Below are 17898 nucleotides of genomic sequence, written 5' to 3' on the forward strand. Positions count from 1 at the left end.
ACCTTGACTCCTCTTTTCCCCTTGCAGCATTATAGTGCTTGGAGCACCTCTCCTTCCCTTTAAGCTAGCACTTGGGCCAGGATGCTCTTGTCTGATGAGACCAAAGATCTTCTGTTATCTGGGGCATGAAACAGAAGCAAATAACTTGAAGGAAGCAAGAGAAAAGTCTCCAGAAAACTCCACAAGGGAGAATCAACCATTATCCCTGTTGGCTTCACCAACTCCAAGTGACCTAGCTTCAGCTGGACTCAGCACACAGAGGATCACACAGGATGGGAGGGGTTGGAAGGGACCTCTGAAGATCATCCAGTCCAACCCCCCTGCCACAGCAGGACCATGGAATCCAGCACAGGTCACACAGGAACACATCCAGATGAGGCCTGAGAGTCACCAGAATGGACTCCACAGCCTCTCTGGGGAGCCTGTTGCAGTGCTCTGTGACCCTCCCAGTGAAGAAGTTCCTCCTCATGGAATATATGGAATCCTATCCTGCAGCTCAGGTAGAGCTACAGGCAAGCCCTGAGAAAAATGAACAGCCAAGGGGAAAAGAGAAGCATTTTCCTTTGTGTATTTTTCCTGGGCCTCTTGAAAGAGCTCCTCCAGGCTCTCACCCTGCCATCATCTTATCAGAGAATCAATCAGGTTGGAAGAGACCTCAGAGATCATCAAGGCCAACCTCTCACCCAACACCTCATGGCTACTAAACCATGGCACCAAGGGCCATATCCAGTCCCCTCTTGAACACCTCCAGGGATGAGGACTCCACCACCTCCCTGGGCAGCACATCCCAATGGCCAACAACTCTCTCTGGGAAGAACTTTCTCCTCACCTCCAGCCTGAACTTCTTCAGAGCTCTCCAGGGTCCAGAAATCACTGGGAGTATTTTCCATGCAATGAGAGATTTTCCTTTCCCCATGATGTGCACTTCAGCAGCTGATCCTCCACCACCATCATCATTCCTTGATTTAAATACAACACAGGAGAGTGGAATAGAATAAACCAGGTTGGAAGAGATCTTTGAGATCATTGAGTCCAACCTCTCACCCAACACCATCTAATCAACTAAACCATGGCACCAAGCACCCCAGCCAGGCTCTTTCTAAACATCTCCAGGGATGGGGACTCCACCACCTCCCTGGGCAGCACATCCCAATGGCCAATCTCTCTCTCTCTCTGAAGAGCTTCTTCCTAACATCCAGCCTAAACCTCCCCTGGCACAGATTGAGACTGTGTCCTCTTGTTCTGGTGCTGGTTGCCTGGGAGAAGAATGGGGGGGGGGGGGGGAACCCCACACCACCACCACTCAGCTGCTACCCAGGGTGGAAACCTCAGGGCACAACATGTTGGCAGCAGCCACGAGGAGCCACATCCTTTGGCAGCAGTTTGGTTTCCCCCCCATGAACCAGGCTTCTTTTTTTGCCTTTTAATATTCATTTTGAAGTCAAGATAAGGATCCAATGATGTCCCCAAAGCATTGGAAGGCAGCTGCTTGGCATCTCTCTCTGTCTCTCTCCTCTTTGTCAAGGAGCCCACGGTGCCCATCTCCAAGCTCTGCAAGATGAAATTGGACATCTGCTGAATTTTGCATGCAGAAGCTGCAGCTGAAGTGGAAGCTAATAAAATGACTCAACTGATAAAACATTCATGGGCCACTCCAAAACCTGCAACTGGGTCAGCATTTCCACCAGGGGAACCACACAGGGCTGGGCAAGCTGCAGCAGACCCAAAGCTTTCTCCTCTGAGCCTCAAAAGAGAAAAAGAAGAGGAAATATTGGGAGATTTTGAGAGGCAAAGGGGTGGAAAAGTTTGCTGCAGGAGGGTTTCCACCTGCTCCTGAGCACCACTGCTGCTTGGAGCACACCTGCCCAGGGAGGTGGTGGAGTTGCCATCCCTGGAGGTGTTAAAGGATTGCTTGTGGCCCTTGGAGCCACGGTTGAGTTGTCAGGAGGTGTTAGGTGACAGGTTGGACTTGATGATCTCTGAGGTCCTTTCCAACCTGCTTGATTCTGTACTGCTCTCAGCAGCACACAGGACTCTCCCAGGAGCTGTCTCCCCACCTGAGGGGCAAGGTCCTGTGAAGCTTGGCCCCAAGAGGGGGCTGCAGAGAGGGATGTGGTAGGGTCAATAGCTTCAGGCTCCACCCAGCCCTGGTTTTGCACCAGAAACTGTGCAAGTTTCTGCCACATCCCTGGAAACCTTTCAGGTCCAGTTGTTGGGGCTGTGAGCAACCTGAGCTAGCTGAAGGTGTCCCTGCTGAGTGCAGGGGGCTGGACTAGGTGACCCCTAAGGGTCTCTTCCAACAGAACCCGTTCCATGACTAGAATTCAGGTTCAGATGGTCAGCCAAGTGGGTGAGCAATGACAGAGGCCCACAGACTGCCTGAAATACCTCCCTGAAGCAGCAGTGGAGCAGCAGGGAATGGCTCCCTGGTTCTTCTAACAGCAAGCTGATGATGGAGAACGTTCTGAGAGCTTCATCTGTCCTGTCCAGTGGCACCTTCACACTCCCAGCACGTCCCTGCACAGACACCCCCCAGGGAAGCATGAAAATGCTGCTGTTGCTGGTGCCCTGGTTCAGCACAGGACATCCCCACCCTCACCACCTCTTCCTCCTCTCCTTCTGTCCACTCTCTTCTGGCAACAACTTCCATAGCATGGGGGACAAACGGTTTCACAGGGCTCTTGTCCACTTCTGAAGGCAGGTATTTAAGAAGTCACAGCATTTGGAGTCTTGCCTCTATTGATGCTCTGAAGCCTCTTCTCATGCTGCAAGTCTCCCTGGAGCAGCTCACAAGCTAAGGGTGTCCAGAGGCACCTGCCTTGGTCCACTCCCTGCAGCAGCACCGGGCTTTCTTAGCAGGAGCCCAGGCAGCACTGTGGCGTTTTCAGAGCTGGGCTGAGGATCGGTCCAAGGGCAGAAAGGTCCAGCTGGGACAGGGCATACCTCAGCCTCTTGGCACTGCTTTTGCCACAATGATGTGACTCTAAGTACTTCCACAGGACCACCTGGAGATGGCCAAAATTTCTTCCCTCCCAGACCCCATGCCCAGCAAGCCCTGGCTGGCGCTGTCTGCCCTGCAGGTGACGTTTGAGGGGTGCTTAGCCCCTGAAGGGATGCAGGCCAGAGCAGGAAGCTGCAGCAGCCCCCTTTCCCAACTCCTCACTTTGTGCAGGTGAGGAGAAAAACGAGGCTGGGGGTTTCCTGCTCTTCCTTGAAGCTCCAGATAGTTTCAGGTCTTCCAGAAGTCCCAGCCGGCAGGGAGGAGCAGCTGCACCCCCTCCAGCCTGCCGGAGGAGAGCAGCACCCTGCTCCCTGCACCTCTGTAACCATCTCAACATTTACCACTGTCTTATTTCAGACTTGGGGGCTTTGGGGTCTTTCCAAGCATTTCAGCTCAGGATAATGTTCTCCTCTGCTCTAACTCTCTCTTCTCTTTGCCTTTCCCTCTCCCCCTGCAGAACCGCATGCACGAGTCTCTCATGCTGTTCGACTCCATCTGTAACAACAAATTCTTCATTGATACCTCCATCATCCTCTTCCTCAACAAGAAAGACCTATTTGCTGAGAAGATCAAGAAATCTCCTCTGACCATCTGCTTCCCTGAATATGCAGGTACGTGCCAGGCACAGCCTGGCTTGCTGTGCGGCGCCAGGGCTGGGGAGGTGGGCTCTGGTCTCACCCCAGAGGTAGACAAGGGGAGATGAAGGGGACAGGAGACCTGCATGGGAGAGCAAAAAGCATTTGCCCACCTCCAAGAGCCACAGTGCACCTTGCTTGTGCTGTGGGGTTGTGCCCTGTGCATGGGCAGTTCCTGTGGCAACAGGGCAAGGGCAGCTGGTGATGGTTGAGAGCAGCTGAGGCACACAGAGAAGAGCTTTAATGACCCCAGGCACAAGCAGCTGTGGCAGGGAGAAGCCTTGGTGAGAGCCAGCTGCCTGAGCCATCCCCATTGCTCATGGTCTCTGAGAAGCTTCTGCTAGAGGGGCTGCAGCACATCCTCCAAGCTGCATCTCCCATTTGCACCCTACCAGGAAGGCCTTTGCACAGGCTGCAGCTGGGGAAGGCAAGAGCCCTTCTGCAGCAGGACTCTGGGGCACAAAGATGCATTGTTAAGTGAAGCCAGGGTGGCTTGGGGCAAAGAAAAAACCCTGAAGTGGAGTAAGGGGAGAGACCCTTAGACTGGAATAGAATTAACCAGGCTGGAAGAGACCTTTGAGATCAAGTCCAGCCTATCACCCAGCACCATCTAATCAACTAAACCATGGCACCAAGCACCCCAGCCAGGCTCTTCCTAAACACCTCCAGGGATGGGGACTCCACCACCTCCCTGGGCAGCACATCCCAATGGCTAACAACTCTCTCTGGAAAGAACTTTCTCCTTACCTCCAGCCTAAACCTCCCCTGGCACAGCTTGAGACTGTGTCCTCTTGTTCTGGTTGCCTGGGAGAAGAGCCCAACCCCCACCTGGCTACAACCTCCCTTCAGGTAGTTGTAGAGAGCAAGAAGGTCTCCCCTGAGCCTCCTCTTCTCCAGGCAGCCATCCTCCCCCAGGATAAGTGCACCAGCAGTTCCACTGGAGGTGCTTAGGCTTCTCCACGACAAACACAGCAGAACTTTTCTCCCCTCCATCTGGGGTAACACCTCAGAACTGTCCCCCATGGAGCTGTACATCACCACCTGGCTAACCCAAGAAGGGGGACAGCCTGCTGGTACCAGGCTAGCAGCTCCTCCAGCCACTCCCTGCATCAGGAAGGAGGGGAAGCAGCAGCGAGCTGGAAAAGGAAACTAAATCTGGAGCTCAGAGCAGCTCCTGCAAAGGCGATTTCAGGGGTGTAGAGCAGGCTTTGAGGCTGCCTGCGAGGGGCCCAGCAGCGCTGCCAGCCCTAAGCAGCTTAAGGCAGCAATGCACATTTTGCAGCTCCAACAGCTGCCCTTCTCCAGCCAGCCCTGCAGAAACAAACCTCCCTGGCTGGGTGAGCAAGCAAACAGGCACCTCCTGCTCCCTGGCCAGCACCCCTCACCTCTCCCCCCATCACCTCCTGCTGCCCCCCAGCCTTTCTCCCCCCTGCCCCAAGCAGCCCCTGCTGCCCCCCCCGCCCTTCCCTACCCTGCCCCAAGCAGCCCCTGCTGCCCCCCCGCCCTCCCTTCTCCCCCCTGCCCCGAGCAGCCCCTGCTGCCCCCCCCGCCCTCCCTTCTCCCCCCTGCCCCGAGCAGCCCCTGCTGCCCCCCCCGCCCTCCCTTCTCCCCCCTGCCCCGAGCAGCCCCTGCTGCCCCCCCCGCCCTCCCTTCTCCCCCCTGCCCCGAGCAGCCCCTGCTGCCCCCCTGCCCTTCCTTCTCCCCCCTGCCCCGAGCAGCTCCTGCTCCCCCCACCGCCTTTTGCCTCTCCCCAAGCAGTCCCTGCTCTCCCAACACCATTTTTGCTCCCATCAAAGCCTGATTCTCCACCAGCCAAGATACCATGCAGAGGAGCACAGGCAGCATCCATGGATGATGGAGTAACTACCACTCCTCTTCCTACCTAACCAGGGGCCAGGAGGCCCCCGGCCTTTGTCCCCCCCCCCATTTACATGGTGTGCATTGCAGGGACTCAACAGGCTGAAGATCCCTCAGCCCAGATGAGCTCAGCTTGGGGCTACTGCCTTTCCTGGGGGGCTTAAAAAAGGGAGTGAGCAGGGAGGGCAAAGTGGCCACACCTGGGGTGGGAAGAGAGACTCCCATGGAGCACAGGTGCTCTGGGATGGGGGGAAGGGGCAGGTGGGGTGGAAGAAGGAAGATAGGGGGAAAGAAGGTGATGGAAAGGAGGGAGATGGAGAGAAAAGGAAGGAGATGGGGGAAAGGGGTCAGGACACCCTGCTGAGAGGTGATCTGCGGGGCAAAAGAAGTGGCAAATGAATAGTTTTGGGCTGGGTTTGGTTAGGCTCAAAGCACATTGCAAGCAGCGAGGGGTCGGGCGGGGGGTGGAGAGGGTGGCAGTGAGGGCTCCGTCGGTGTGTGTGTCCGCGGTCCCCCCCACCCCTTCCTGTCCCTCCCGCAGGTCCCAACACCTACGAGGACGCGGCCGCCTACATCCAAGCACAATTCGAGAGCAAAAACCGCTCCCCCAACAAGGAGATCTACTGCCACATGACCTGTGCCACGGACACGAACAACATCCAGGTGGTGTTCGACGCCGTCACCGACATCATCATTGCCAACAACCTGCGGGGCTGCGGCTTGTACTGAGCCCCTTCCTCTCCCCTCCCTTCCCTTTCCCCCCCGCCTCCCAACCTCACCCCCACCACCACCCCCCTCACATCCCGCCCCAAACACCCCCTCCACCGGCGCCCAGCCACTGCCCTGGTGGTGATGATTTGCCAGCGCCAGGAGAGAAGAGAAATAAATAAGATTTCAAGCAAACAAACAAAACAAATAAGTAAATAAATAAGGAGAAGAATTAAGGGAGGGGGGGGAGGGAGGGAGAAAGAATCATTAAAAAAAAATACTAAAAAATGAATAAAAAATCATGAAGAAGAAGAAAAAGGAATAAAAAAGAACCCAAAAAGAATAAAAAAAAAATGAAGAATAAAAAAGAATTGGGGAAAAAAAATAAGAAGAAAGAAGAAAAGGAAGGAAAAGAGAAAGAAAAAGAAAATAAGAAAAAAGAGAAAAGAAAGAAAAAGAACAGAAAGAAAAAGAGAAAAGAACAGAAAGAAGGAAAGAAAAAGAAAGGAGAAGAAGAGAAGAGAAGAGGAAGAGAAGAGGAAGAGAAGAGAAGAGAAGAGAAGAGAAGAGAAGAGAAGAGAAGAGAAGAGAAGAGAAGAGAAGAGAAGAGAAGAGAAGAGAAGAGAAGAGAAGAGAAGAGAAGAGAAGAGAAGAGAAGAGAAGAGAAGAGAAGAGAAGAAGGGAAGAGGAAAGAGAAAAGAAGAAGGGAAGGGAAAAGAGAAAAGAAGAAGGGAAGGGGAAAGAGAAAAGAAGGGAATAGAAGAGAGAAAAGAAGAAGGGAAGAGAAGAGAATAGAAAGAAGAGAAGAAAGGAAAAGAGGAGAAGGAGGGAAAAGAGGAGAAGAAAGGAAGAGAAGAGAAGAAAGGAAGAGAGGAGAGAAAAGAGGAGAGAAGGAAAGGAAAAGAGGAGAGAAGGAAAGGAAAAGAGGAAAGAAGGAAAGGAAAAGAGGAAAGAAGGAAAGGAAAAGAGGAAAGAAGAAAGGAAAAAAGAAGAAAAGAATGAAAAAGAGAAAGGAAAAGAGAAAAGAATAAAAGAAAGAAAAAGAAAAAGGAATTAAAAATAATCCGAAAGAATAAAAAAAATGAAGAATAACTTAAAAAGAAGAAAAAAAGAAGACTGAAAAATAATTAAAGGAAGAGAAAAGAAGGCTTAAAAGAAAAAAAAGAGAGATTAAAAGGAAAAAAAGGCTTAAAAGAAGACTAAAAATGAAAAATACAAGGAGAAAAAGGATGAAAAAAAAAAAAAAGAAGAAAAAGAAAATAGAATTCAAAATAAGAATAAAAAAAAAAATCTATCACAGGAATTTTAAAAGGAAGAATACTATAAAAGAAAATTAAAGCTAAGACTTTACAGAAAACCACATTCCCCCCACACACACCCACACCCCCACCCCCTCCCCCCCCCTCCCCCAACCCCAACGGCAACCAACACAGCCCCAGCCACACACATGCACGGGGGAAAGGGAACAAAGAAAACGAAGGAGGAAGTGAAAGAAACGAAACACACAAAGGATTTAAAAACAAACAAACAAAATCAATTGAGAGAAATAAATAAGTAAATAAAAAGGCAAAGAAACAAACTAAAAACAAAACAAAACAAACAAACAAAAAACCAAACCCCAAGTCCTTGTCGTCGTTGTCCTGCAAGTTGGTAAATAAAAAGGCAAAAGGAGAAATAAAACTCTACACTTATATATATATATAAAACTTAAAGGCCCCCCCACCCCGCCCCCCAGCCGCCTGGTTGGTTTGGTTGAAGGGGTTGTAGGCAGCCCCCCCCCCCGCCCCCAGGCCTCCCTCCCCTCCCCCCCCTGGGGTCTGCCTGGCCCTTGGCTTCCCCACCCCCACCCCGGTAGCTCTCCCAGAGCCATCCCCACACCCTCCACCCAGCGCGCTGGGAGGCAGCTGCGGGGCAAAGGGGCAGCTCCCAGGGTTGGGTGGTGCCTCCTGCTGTGGCCGTGCCAGGGCTGTGGTGCAGGGGGGAAGGCTTCTCCTCCTCCTCCTCCTCCTTCTGTCCATGTGGGTTCGTTTTCTAATGATGCTCCTCATAATTAACTGATGCGGGTTGGCTCTTGAAGAAATGATTTTGGCGTCTTTGTGGTTAATTGTTTTCGTTCCCAGCCTAGGGAAAGCTGAGCTGCCCCCCAGCCTGCCCCCAGCCTAGGGAAAGCTGAGCTGCTCCCAGCCTAGGGAAAGCTGAGCTGCCCCCCAGCCTGCCCCCAGCCTAGGGAAAGCTGAGCTGCCCCCCAGCCTGCCCCCAGCCTAGGGAAAGCTGAGCTGCCCCCCAGCCTGCTCCCAGCCTAGGGAAAGCTGAGCTGCCCCCCACCCTGCCCCCTAGCAGGGCAGGGGGGAGGTTTCTTTTCCCCTCCCTTCTGGTTCAACATCTCCCTTGCTGCACTCAACTTTTCCCAGCCTGGGGAAAGCTAAGCTGCCCTCCACCTGCCCCCCAGCCTGAGGAAAGCTGAACTGCCTCCACCCTGACCCACAGCCTGGTGAGCTCCAGAAACTGACCAAAAAAAAACCCCAAAACCACTTTGATTTTTGTTTGTAAATAAAAAGGAGGGGGGGAGATAGGAAAACTTCCCCACCCTAGCTGGAGATCTTCTCCATGGTCCCACCCTAGCTGGAGATCTTCTCCCATGTCCCACCTTAGCTGGAGATCTTCTCCATGGTCCCATCCTAGCTGGAGATCTTCTCCCATGTCCCACCCTAGCTGGAGATCTTCTCCATGGTCCCATCCTAGCTGGAGATCTTCTCCCATATCCCACCCTAGCTGGAGATCTTCTCCATGGTCCCACCCTAGCTGGAGAACTTCCCCACGTCCCAGCCTGGTCGATGCAGTTGGACCCTCCCTGCCTGCGGGGTTTGGGTGGCTTTTGTGGGGGGGTTTCCATCAGTTGGATTTCCCACCTGGCTTTTTAGTCCAAGCTCTCCCTGCCCAGATCTGGGGGCTGGGGTGGAGTTTTCTTTTCCCCTCCCTCCTGGTCCAGCACCTCCCTTGCTGCACTCAACTCTCCCCATTTGGATCCACAAAGCACAGCTCAAAACCCTCCTCCCTGGACAGGCTTCCTCCTCCTCCTCCTCCTCCTCCTGCATCCCTCCTGTGGGGCTGGGGAGGGTGATATAGAAAGATGAATTTTATTTAATATATATATATATAATTACTTTTTTTTTCCTTGTGTAGGGTTAACATTTTTTGTTGGTGTGGTTGGTTTTGTTTTTATTCATTTTTAGCCCATCCCAGGAACTGCTTTTTTTTTTGTTGTGTGTGTGCTGCTTTTTTTCCCCACCCTCCCCCCCCAACCCTGTCTCAGTTTAGCAAGTGGTGGTTTGGTTGGTTTGGGGTTTTTTTTTCCCCTCATGTTTGTGCTGAGGGGGAAAAAAAAAAAACCAATCAAAAACCAAACAACAAAACTAATACAAAATATAGTAAAAAAAGTAAATTAAAAAGGAGGGAAAATGGCCAAGAAAAAAAAAATAGGGGAAAAAAAAAAAAACACATTTAAAAGCCCCAAAACTTAAACAAAAAAATTAAAAGAATGGAAAATAAAAGAGGGGAAAAATTGATTAAAAATAATATTGGGGGGAGGGGAAAAACATAATAAAAAGGAAATGAGAAGCCCCAAAGCTTAAAAAGGAAAAAATTAGGGGGAAAAAAAATGAATTAAAAGTAATGGTGGAAAAAATAATTAAAGGAAAATGAGAAGCCCCAAAGCTTAGAAAAGAAAATTATAGGGGGAAAAAGAGAGGGGGGAAAAATAGATTTGAAAGTCCCAAAGCTTAAAAGAATGGAAAATAAAAGAGGGAAAAACTGATTTAAAATAATATTGGGGGGAAAAATAATATAAAGGAAATGAGAAGTATCAAAGCTTAAAGAAGAAAATTATAGGGGGGGGGAATGAATTAAAAGTAATAGTGGAAAAAATAATTAAAGGAAAATGAGAAGCTCCAAAGCTTAGAAAAGAAAAGTAGGGGGAAAAAAAGAGAGGAAAAAAAATAGATTTAAAAAACATGGAATAAATAATCATTAAAAAGAATATTGGATAAAAATAATAATTAAAAAAAATATGAAACACACCCCCACACACCCCCCCCCCCAAACCTTAAGAAATAAAATTTGGGGGAGGGGGGGGAGAAAAGGGAAAAAAATCGATTTAAAAAATATAGGGGAAAAATCATGATAAAAAATTGCAAGAAATAATCATTAAAAAAATTGGAAAAAAAAATATTTAAAAAATTGGAAAAAAAAAATTTAAAATTGGAAAAAATAATTTAAAAAATTGGGGAAAATAATTTTAAAAATTGGAAAAAATAATTTAAAAGTGGAAAAAAAAATTTAAAAATTGGAAAAATAATTTTTAAAAATGGAAAAAATAATAATTTAAAAAATTGGAAAAAATAATCATTAAAAAAATATAAGATGCCCCAAACTTTAAAAAAATAAAACTATGGGGGAAAAAAAGAGGGGGGAAAATAATCGATTTTAAAAATATTGGGAAAAAAATCATACTTAAAAAAAAATGGAAAAAATAATCGTTAAAAAAAATGGGGAAAAAATAGTTTTAAAAATTGGGGGAAAAAAATTTAAAAATTGGAAAAAAATAATTTTAAAAATTGGAAAAAATTATTTTAAAAATTGGGAAAAATAATAATTTAAAAAATTGGAAAAAAAAATCATTAAAAAAAAATATAAGATGCCCCAAACCTTAAAAAAATAAAACTATGGGGGGAAAAAGGAGGGGGGGGAAAATTGATTTTAAAAATATTGGGAAAAAAATCATAATTTTAAAAAAATGGAAAAAAAAATTGTTACAAAAAAATTGGAAAAAATAATCATTAAACAAATATAAGATGTCCCCAAACCTTAAAAAATTAAAACTATAGGGGGAAAAAGAGGGGGGAAAAATAGATTTAAATGTCCCAAACCTTAAAAAATCATGAGGAATAAAAGTGGGAAAAATAGGTTAATAGTCATAATAATAATAAAAGAAATAAGCAGGTCCAACTCTTAAAACATAAAAATATGGGGGGAGGGGGGAAAGAGGAGGAAAAAAATAGATTTCAAAGTCTCAAACCTTATAAAAAGAAAAGAAAATAAAATTAGTTTAAAAATCCACCCCCCCAAAAAAAAAATTAATTTTAAAGTCCCAAAGGTTAAAACAAAATAAAAAATGGGGAAAAAGAAGAGGATAAAAAAAGAATAGATTAAAACCTCTAAAACTTTAAAACATAATATGGGAGGGGGGGAAAAAGGATGAAAGGATGAAAGCAGGTCAAGAATTTCAAACCACACAGAAAATGATAATAACTTTTAAACAGGGAGTTAAAAAATGGGGGGGGGGGGGGGGGGGGGGGGAACCAACCAATAACCAACATAAAAAATAAAGTTGAAAATTCAATCAGAAATGAATAGAAATTGATATAAAAAGGGACTTCAATCAAAAAATCCATTCGAAAATGAAATGGCAAAAATAGATAGAAATGAAATGAAAATAAAGTAAACACAAATTTAAAAGTAGGCTGAGAAATAAAAGGAAAAAATTGAGAAATAAAAGCAAAAAATTTAACATTGAGGAGAAATTCAAATTGAAGAAATAAATCCAAAGTAAGTTAAAGAAGCAATGACAAAGAAAGGTAAAACATCAAATCCAAAGTCACGTTTCAAAAGCAATAGAAATGAACCAAGCTAAGCTTCAAATTCAAATTAAATAGCAATCAAATCAATGAATAATAAATGTTTAAAATGTCATTAAAATTCCAATTTAAAAACCAATTAAAAAGGAATTAAATTGTTTAATTAAAGAAAAATTGACATTAAAATAGATTAAAACTCCACTCTAAAAAAGAACTAAACATTCCAATTCTAAAGTCGATAAGCCACCAATTTAAAATACATTTAAGAAACTAAATTCAACTTGAAATGGAAAACCTCTTAAAAAATAATGTCTAAAAATTATGTCAGCATTCAAAGGAAAGAAATTAAAGATCAGTTGGCAATCAATGGAATGATTCAAATTAAAGACTCGGATTCCCAGTTCCACTTCAAAAGGCAAATTACAAATGCAAATTAAACAGCCCATTCGAAATTTCGGCTTAAAACTTCAGCTTAAGAATTGGCCTTTTAAAAATCAATTTAAATCTTTTTAATTATAGGAAAAAATTCAAATGAAAGAGCAGTTGGAAAATCTATTTTAAAATTCGAATTAATAATTCAAATGATGTATTCAAATTCCCAAGTCAAATTCCAAATCTGACTGAAAATGTCAAATTCCAAAGTGAAATTTAAAAATCCATTAAAACCTTTTTAATGATGCAGAAATTCCAATTAAAGAAATGAAAGATCAATTGAAAAAGCAATATTGAAAGTCAAATTAATCGTTCAAATGAAATATTCAAATTCCCAATTCAAATCACAAATTCCAAAGTGAAATTTAAAGATCCCTTAAAATCTTTTTAATGATGCAAACATTCCAATTAAAGAAATGAAAGATCAGTTGAAAAAGCAATATTTAAAGTCAAATTAATAATTCAAATTACATATTCAAATTCCAAATTCCAATTCCCAATTCGACTTCAAATGTCAAATTCCAAATGTGACTTTAAAAATAATTTTAAATATTTTTAAAAACTAATATAGAAAATTCAAATGAAAGAAATTAAAAATCAATGGAAATGAAATCATTAAATTCAAATTAAAGAGTCCCATTCCAAATTTCAATTCCAAATTCCAATTCTGAATTCAAATTCCAAATTCAACTTAAACTTTCAAACGCCAAATTCAAATTCTAAATTCAACTTAAACTTCAAATTCAAAATTCAAATTCCAAATTCAACTTAAACTTTCAAATTCCAAATTCAACTTAAACTTCAAATTCCAAATTAAATTTAAACTTAAAGTTCCAAGTGCAAATTCCAAATTCAACTTAAACTTCAAATTCCAAATTAAATTTAAACTTAAAGTTCCAAGTGCAAATTCCAAATTCAACTTAAACTTCAAATCCCAAATTCAAGTTCCAAATTCAACTTAAAACTCCAAATTCAACTTAAACTTAAAATTCCAAATTCAAATTCCAAATTCAACTTAAAATTAAAACTCCAAATTCAACTTAAATTTCAAATTCCAAATTCAACTTGAAACTCCAAATTCAACTTAAACTTCAAATTCCAAATTCAAGTTCCAAATTCAACTTAAATTTCAAATTCCAAATTCAACTTAAATTTCAAATTCCAAATTCAACTTAAAACTCCAAATTCAACTTAAACTTTCAAATTCCAAATTCAAATTTTAAAAATCAATTAAAGTATTTTTTTTTTAAACATCAAAACATTCAAAATGAAGGAATTAAAAATCCCTTGGAGAGCCGGTTAAAAATTCCAAGTTAAAAACCCAAGTCAAAAACCCAGGTTAAAAACCCAAGTGAAATATCAATTTTAAAGCCGTTTAAAATTCCACTTCTAAAAACCCAACTTTAAACAATCCATTTCTAAAAGACTCCATGGAAACTAAATCTTGAAAGCTAATTTTAAGGCTCTAAACCATCCCCAAACTCTTCAGCACCCTCAGCGCTCCGACAGGAGCGTAGTGTGCCTGCTGAAGCCGCCCTTTCCATGCCCAACCCTTTGTGTCCTCTCTCCTTGGAGGAAGCCTTCACCGCCTCACATCCCTTAGCCGAAGCAGCAGCAGCAAGTCACGCCTGTCTGGGGGAGGGAGGGGAGGGAGTGGGGGAAGGAGGGAGAAACAAAAACCACCAAATGAGGAAATAAAGATGGAAAACTAAGAGAGAAAAGTGGGGGGGGGAGGGGGGATTAGAAACTAACAAACAGAAGGGAAAAGTAAATACACAAACAACACAGAGATTATATATATATATATATATAAAAAGCACCAGGTCTTTCTAAGCCTTTCTATTACCAATCAGTGAGGTTTCTGTGATATATTACACACTGCCAATCTCTTTCTCTGACTAATGGAACAATTCATGTGTAGCTCAATAAAGAGAATGTTTGTCTGTAGCCCTGGGCTCTCCCCTCCTCTGCCTCCGCCTCCTTCTTTTTGCCTCCTCTTCCTTGTCCTACCCCATGCCCTCCTGCCTAAAGAAGCGTTGACTTCCATCCCAGAATGCCCAGGTTGGAAGCGAGGCCAAGGATCACGGAAGTGTCAGGGTTGGAAAGGACCTCAAAGCTCAGCCAGTTCCAATCCCCTCTGCCATGGGCAGGGACACCTCACACTACAGCAGGTTGCTCACAGCCACATCCAGCCTGGCCTTCAAACCCTTCAGGCATGAGGCTTCCACCACCTCCCTGGGCAACCTGTGCCAGTCTCTCACCACCCTCATGGGGAAGTTCTTCCTCACATCCAGTCTGAATCTCCCCACTTCTATTTTTGCTCCATCCCCCCCAGTCCTATCACTCCCTGACACCCTCCCCAGCTTTCTTGGAGCCCCTTCAGATCCTGGAAGGCCACAAGAAGGTCTCCTCAGAGCCTTCTCTTCTCCAGCCCGAACAGCCCCAACTCCCTCAATCTCTCCTCATCAGAGAGGTGCTGGATCCAGCCCTCTATTTCTACCCAAACACTCATCCCTCTCAGGCCTTCCTCACAAGCACTTTTGGATGTGTTTTTTATTTTGCACATCTCCACACATCCTAAGCACACAAAAAAAGAGCTTTGATTTAATATCTTCCAAGAAATATGACCACCAGGTCGAGAACTTCCAAGATATCATCTGCACAGCTTTGTCTTCTGTCAGTTTGCTGAATGACTTAGAATAGCTGTACCCATTGAGATGGCTTCTTGGGATCATAAGCATTTATGGTCTGACTAATTCTGGCCTCAGATGTTTTGCCAGCTCTCATTTATCTTCAGCCTTTTTTCCCTTTCATGTAAACTACAGCCCCATGCAGGCAGCTGCTGCACAGTACCCAAAGATGGGACGACATGGAGTGGGGCACAACAACATTTCAGGGTGCTGCTGGTCTGGCATGAACCTGAGGCACAGCTACACAGCAGGAGGGAGCTCCCTGCCACTGGCAGCTTCAGGAGGAAGCCAGAATGGGCTTCTCCCAGAACAATCTCTTTAATATCTTTATTGATGACCTGGAGGAGGGGATTGAGTCCATCATCAGCAAATTTGCAGATGACACCAAGCTGGGGGCAGGAGTTGATCTGTTAGAGGGTTGGAGAGCTCTGCAGAAGGACCTTGCCAGGCTGGACAGATGGGCAGAGTCCAAGGGCAGGAGATTGAACACATCCAAGTGCCAGGTTCTACACATTGGCCACAACAACCCCAGGCAGTGCTACAGGCTGGGGCCACAATTAGGCCTCCTCAGAGCCTTCTCCAGACTGAACAACCCCAACTCTCTCAGTCTGTCCTCAGAGCAGAGCAGTTCCAGCCTTCTGCTCATCCTCGTGGCCCTTCTCTAGACACCTCCCAGCACCTCCAGATCCTTCCCTGCACACAGGCTCCAGAACTGGACACAGAGCTCCAGCTGTGGTCTCAGCAGAATGGAGCAGAGGGGCAGAATCCCCTCCCTGGCCCTGCTGCCTGCACTTCTCTTGCTGCAGCCCAGGCTCTGCTTGGCTCTCTGGGCTGCAAGTGCTCACTGCTGGCTCCTGTTGAGCTTTATTTAGAATAAACAATCTTTACTTAGAATAAACCAGACCAGGTTGGAAGAGACCTTCAAGATTATCACGTCCAACCCATCAACCAATCCAACCCACCTAAACAACTAACCCATGGCACCATGGGTTCCCCTCCTCCAGCACCCCCAAGGCCCTTTCTTCAGGGCTGCTCTCAAGCCAGTCCCTGCCCAGCCTATATTGGTGCTTGGGATTGCCCTGAGCCAGCTGCAGGACCTTGCACAGGGCTCTGGGCAACCTGATCTAGTTGAGCATGCCCCTGCCTACTGCAGAGGGGGTTGGACCAGATGACATCCTGATGTCCCTTCCACCACAGACCATTCTACAATTCTATGGTTCTATGATCAGCTGGTTCAAGCTCTCCAGGCACCAGGGGAGCTGAAAGGAGCTGCCCCAGCATCTTAAAATGGAGCAGTGGAGTGAGATCAGAGGGTTGGAGAACCTCCCCTATGGAAATAGGCAGAGAGAGTTGGGTCTGTTCAGCCTGGAGAAGAGAAGGCTCCAGTGAGACCTTAGAGCAGCCTTCCAGTACCTGAAAGGGGGCTACAGGAGAGCTGGGGAGGGACTTGTGCCCAGAGCTGGGAATGTCCACTTGGGCATTACCTCAGGTCTTCCCCAGCCAGCCTGCAGGAGGGAAGGCTGGTTGGAAGAGCTGCTCCAGCAGGCAGCAGCAGCTCCTGCCCATCGTGGCTCTTTCCAGCTTCCTGCTCTTGACAGCCATCTCCAAGCAGCTCGTATTTGCAATGGGGAAGTCAATCAGGCTTCTCCTCAGATGACCTCCCTTTCCAGGGAAGCAGAGCCAGCCAAGAGGCCACCACTGGTCCCTGTGCTCCTCTGCACAAACCAGCCTTTCATGGCTGAAGTAGGTCAGGTGGCAGTGGTGCTGCAGGCAGGGATGCCATCCAGCGGCTGGCCAGGCCCCACTCCTGAGGGAGCCAAGGGAAGAGCTGCCAGGGAGGGGTCAGGCATCCAGCACAAGAAGTCCAGAGAGAATAGCGCAGGAGCCTCCCTCCACCCACAGAAGCTAGGCAGCCCCTTCACTCATCCCTATCACAGCCCAAAGCACTGCAGGACCTCAAGCAAGGGAAGTTTATGCAGGACAGGCTTGTGGCATCTTCTCCTTCCCCAGAAATGTGCTGATGGATTCCACAGCAGGGTCCCCCAGCATGCAGACAGAGGGCTAGAGGCTGAGCACCTTCCCCAGTACCTTCCCAGGCTCTTGCTGAGCATTGCTCAGATCCCCTCTGGGGCTGCTCTTCTTCAGGCTCAACAGCCCCAGGGCTCTCAGCCTTTGTTCTTCACAGAGGTGCTCCAGCCCCCTCAGCATCTTTTTAGCCTCCACTGGACTCTCTCCAGTCATTCCCTGCCTCTGTTGACCTGGGGAGCCCAGAACTGGACCCAGCACTCCAGATGTGGAGCACACTGCCAGGCAGCTCAGAACTCCATTATATTTTCACTGTCCCTCAAGGCATTTTCACTCTCCCATTGCCACCTTCCCCAATCCCAACAGCAATGTCTGCTGTGCAAGGCAGGGCTTGGGAAACATTCCCAAACCTGGGGGCAGGCAGCTGAAAAAAAAGCAAGGGGGGGGGCGGGAAAACCAAAGGAATAGGGAACCAAAGAAGGGGCAAACCTGTACTCAGCACTGGTTAGGCCACACCTTGAGTCCTGTGTCCAGTTCTGGGCTCCCCAGTTCAACAGAGGCAGGGAATGACTGGAGAGAGTCCAGTGGAGGCTAAAAAGATGCTGAGGGACCTGATGCTGAGGAAAGATGTTGAGTTGCTGGAAGGTGTCCAGAGAAGGGCAACAAAGCTGGGGAGGGGTCTGGAGCACAGCCCTGTGAGGAGAGGCTGAGGGAGCTGGGGTTGCTTAGCCTGCAGAAGAGGAGGCTCAGGGGAGACCTTCTTGTTCTCTGCAACTCCCTGAAGGGAGGTTGTAGCCAGGTGGGGGTTGGTCTCTCCTCCCAGGCATCCAGCACCAGAACAAGAGGACACAGTCTCAAGCTGTGCCAGGGGAGGTTTAGGCTGGATGTTAGGAAGAAGTTCTTCCCAGAAAGAGAGA

General features: G+C 46.5%; 1 protein-coding gene across 1 annotated transcript in view; it reads left to right on the top strand.

Annotated features, from left to right (window-relative positions):
* Nucleotides 1-9990, top strand: part of GNAO1 (G protein subunit alpha o1) — a 230871-nt gene extending 220881 nt beyond the window's left edge. The window contains exons 7-8 of the mRNA XM_068166613.1: nt 3459-3612; nt 6035-9990. Coding sequence (XP_068022714.1) covers nt 3459-3612; nt 6035-6222 — 342 coding nt within the window. The 3' untranslated portion in view covers nt 6223-9990. The remainder of the gene's footprint in view (nt 1-3458; nt 3613-6034) is intronic.
* The last annotated feature ends 7908 nt before the right edge of the window (nt 9991-17898 follow it).

Source organism: Melanerpes formicivorus, unplaced genomic scaffold (assembly GCF_026170545.1).
Source record: "Melanerpes formicivorus ecotype bairdi unplaced genomic scaffold, bMelFor1.0.p_v2 SCAF_102, whole genome shotgun sequence".
Classification (NCBI taxonomy): domain Eukaryota; kingdom Metazoa; phylum Chordata; class Aves; order Piciformes; family Picidae; genus Melanerpes; species Melanerpes formicivorus.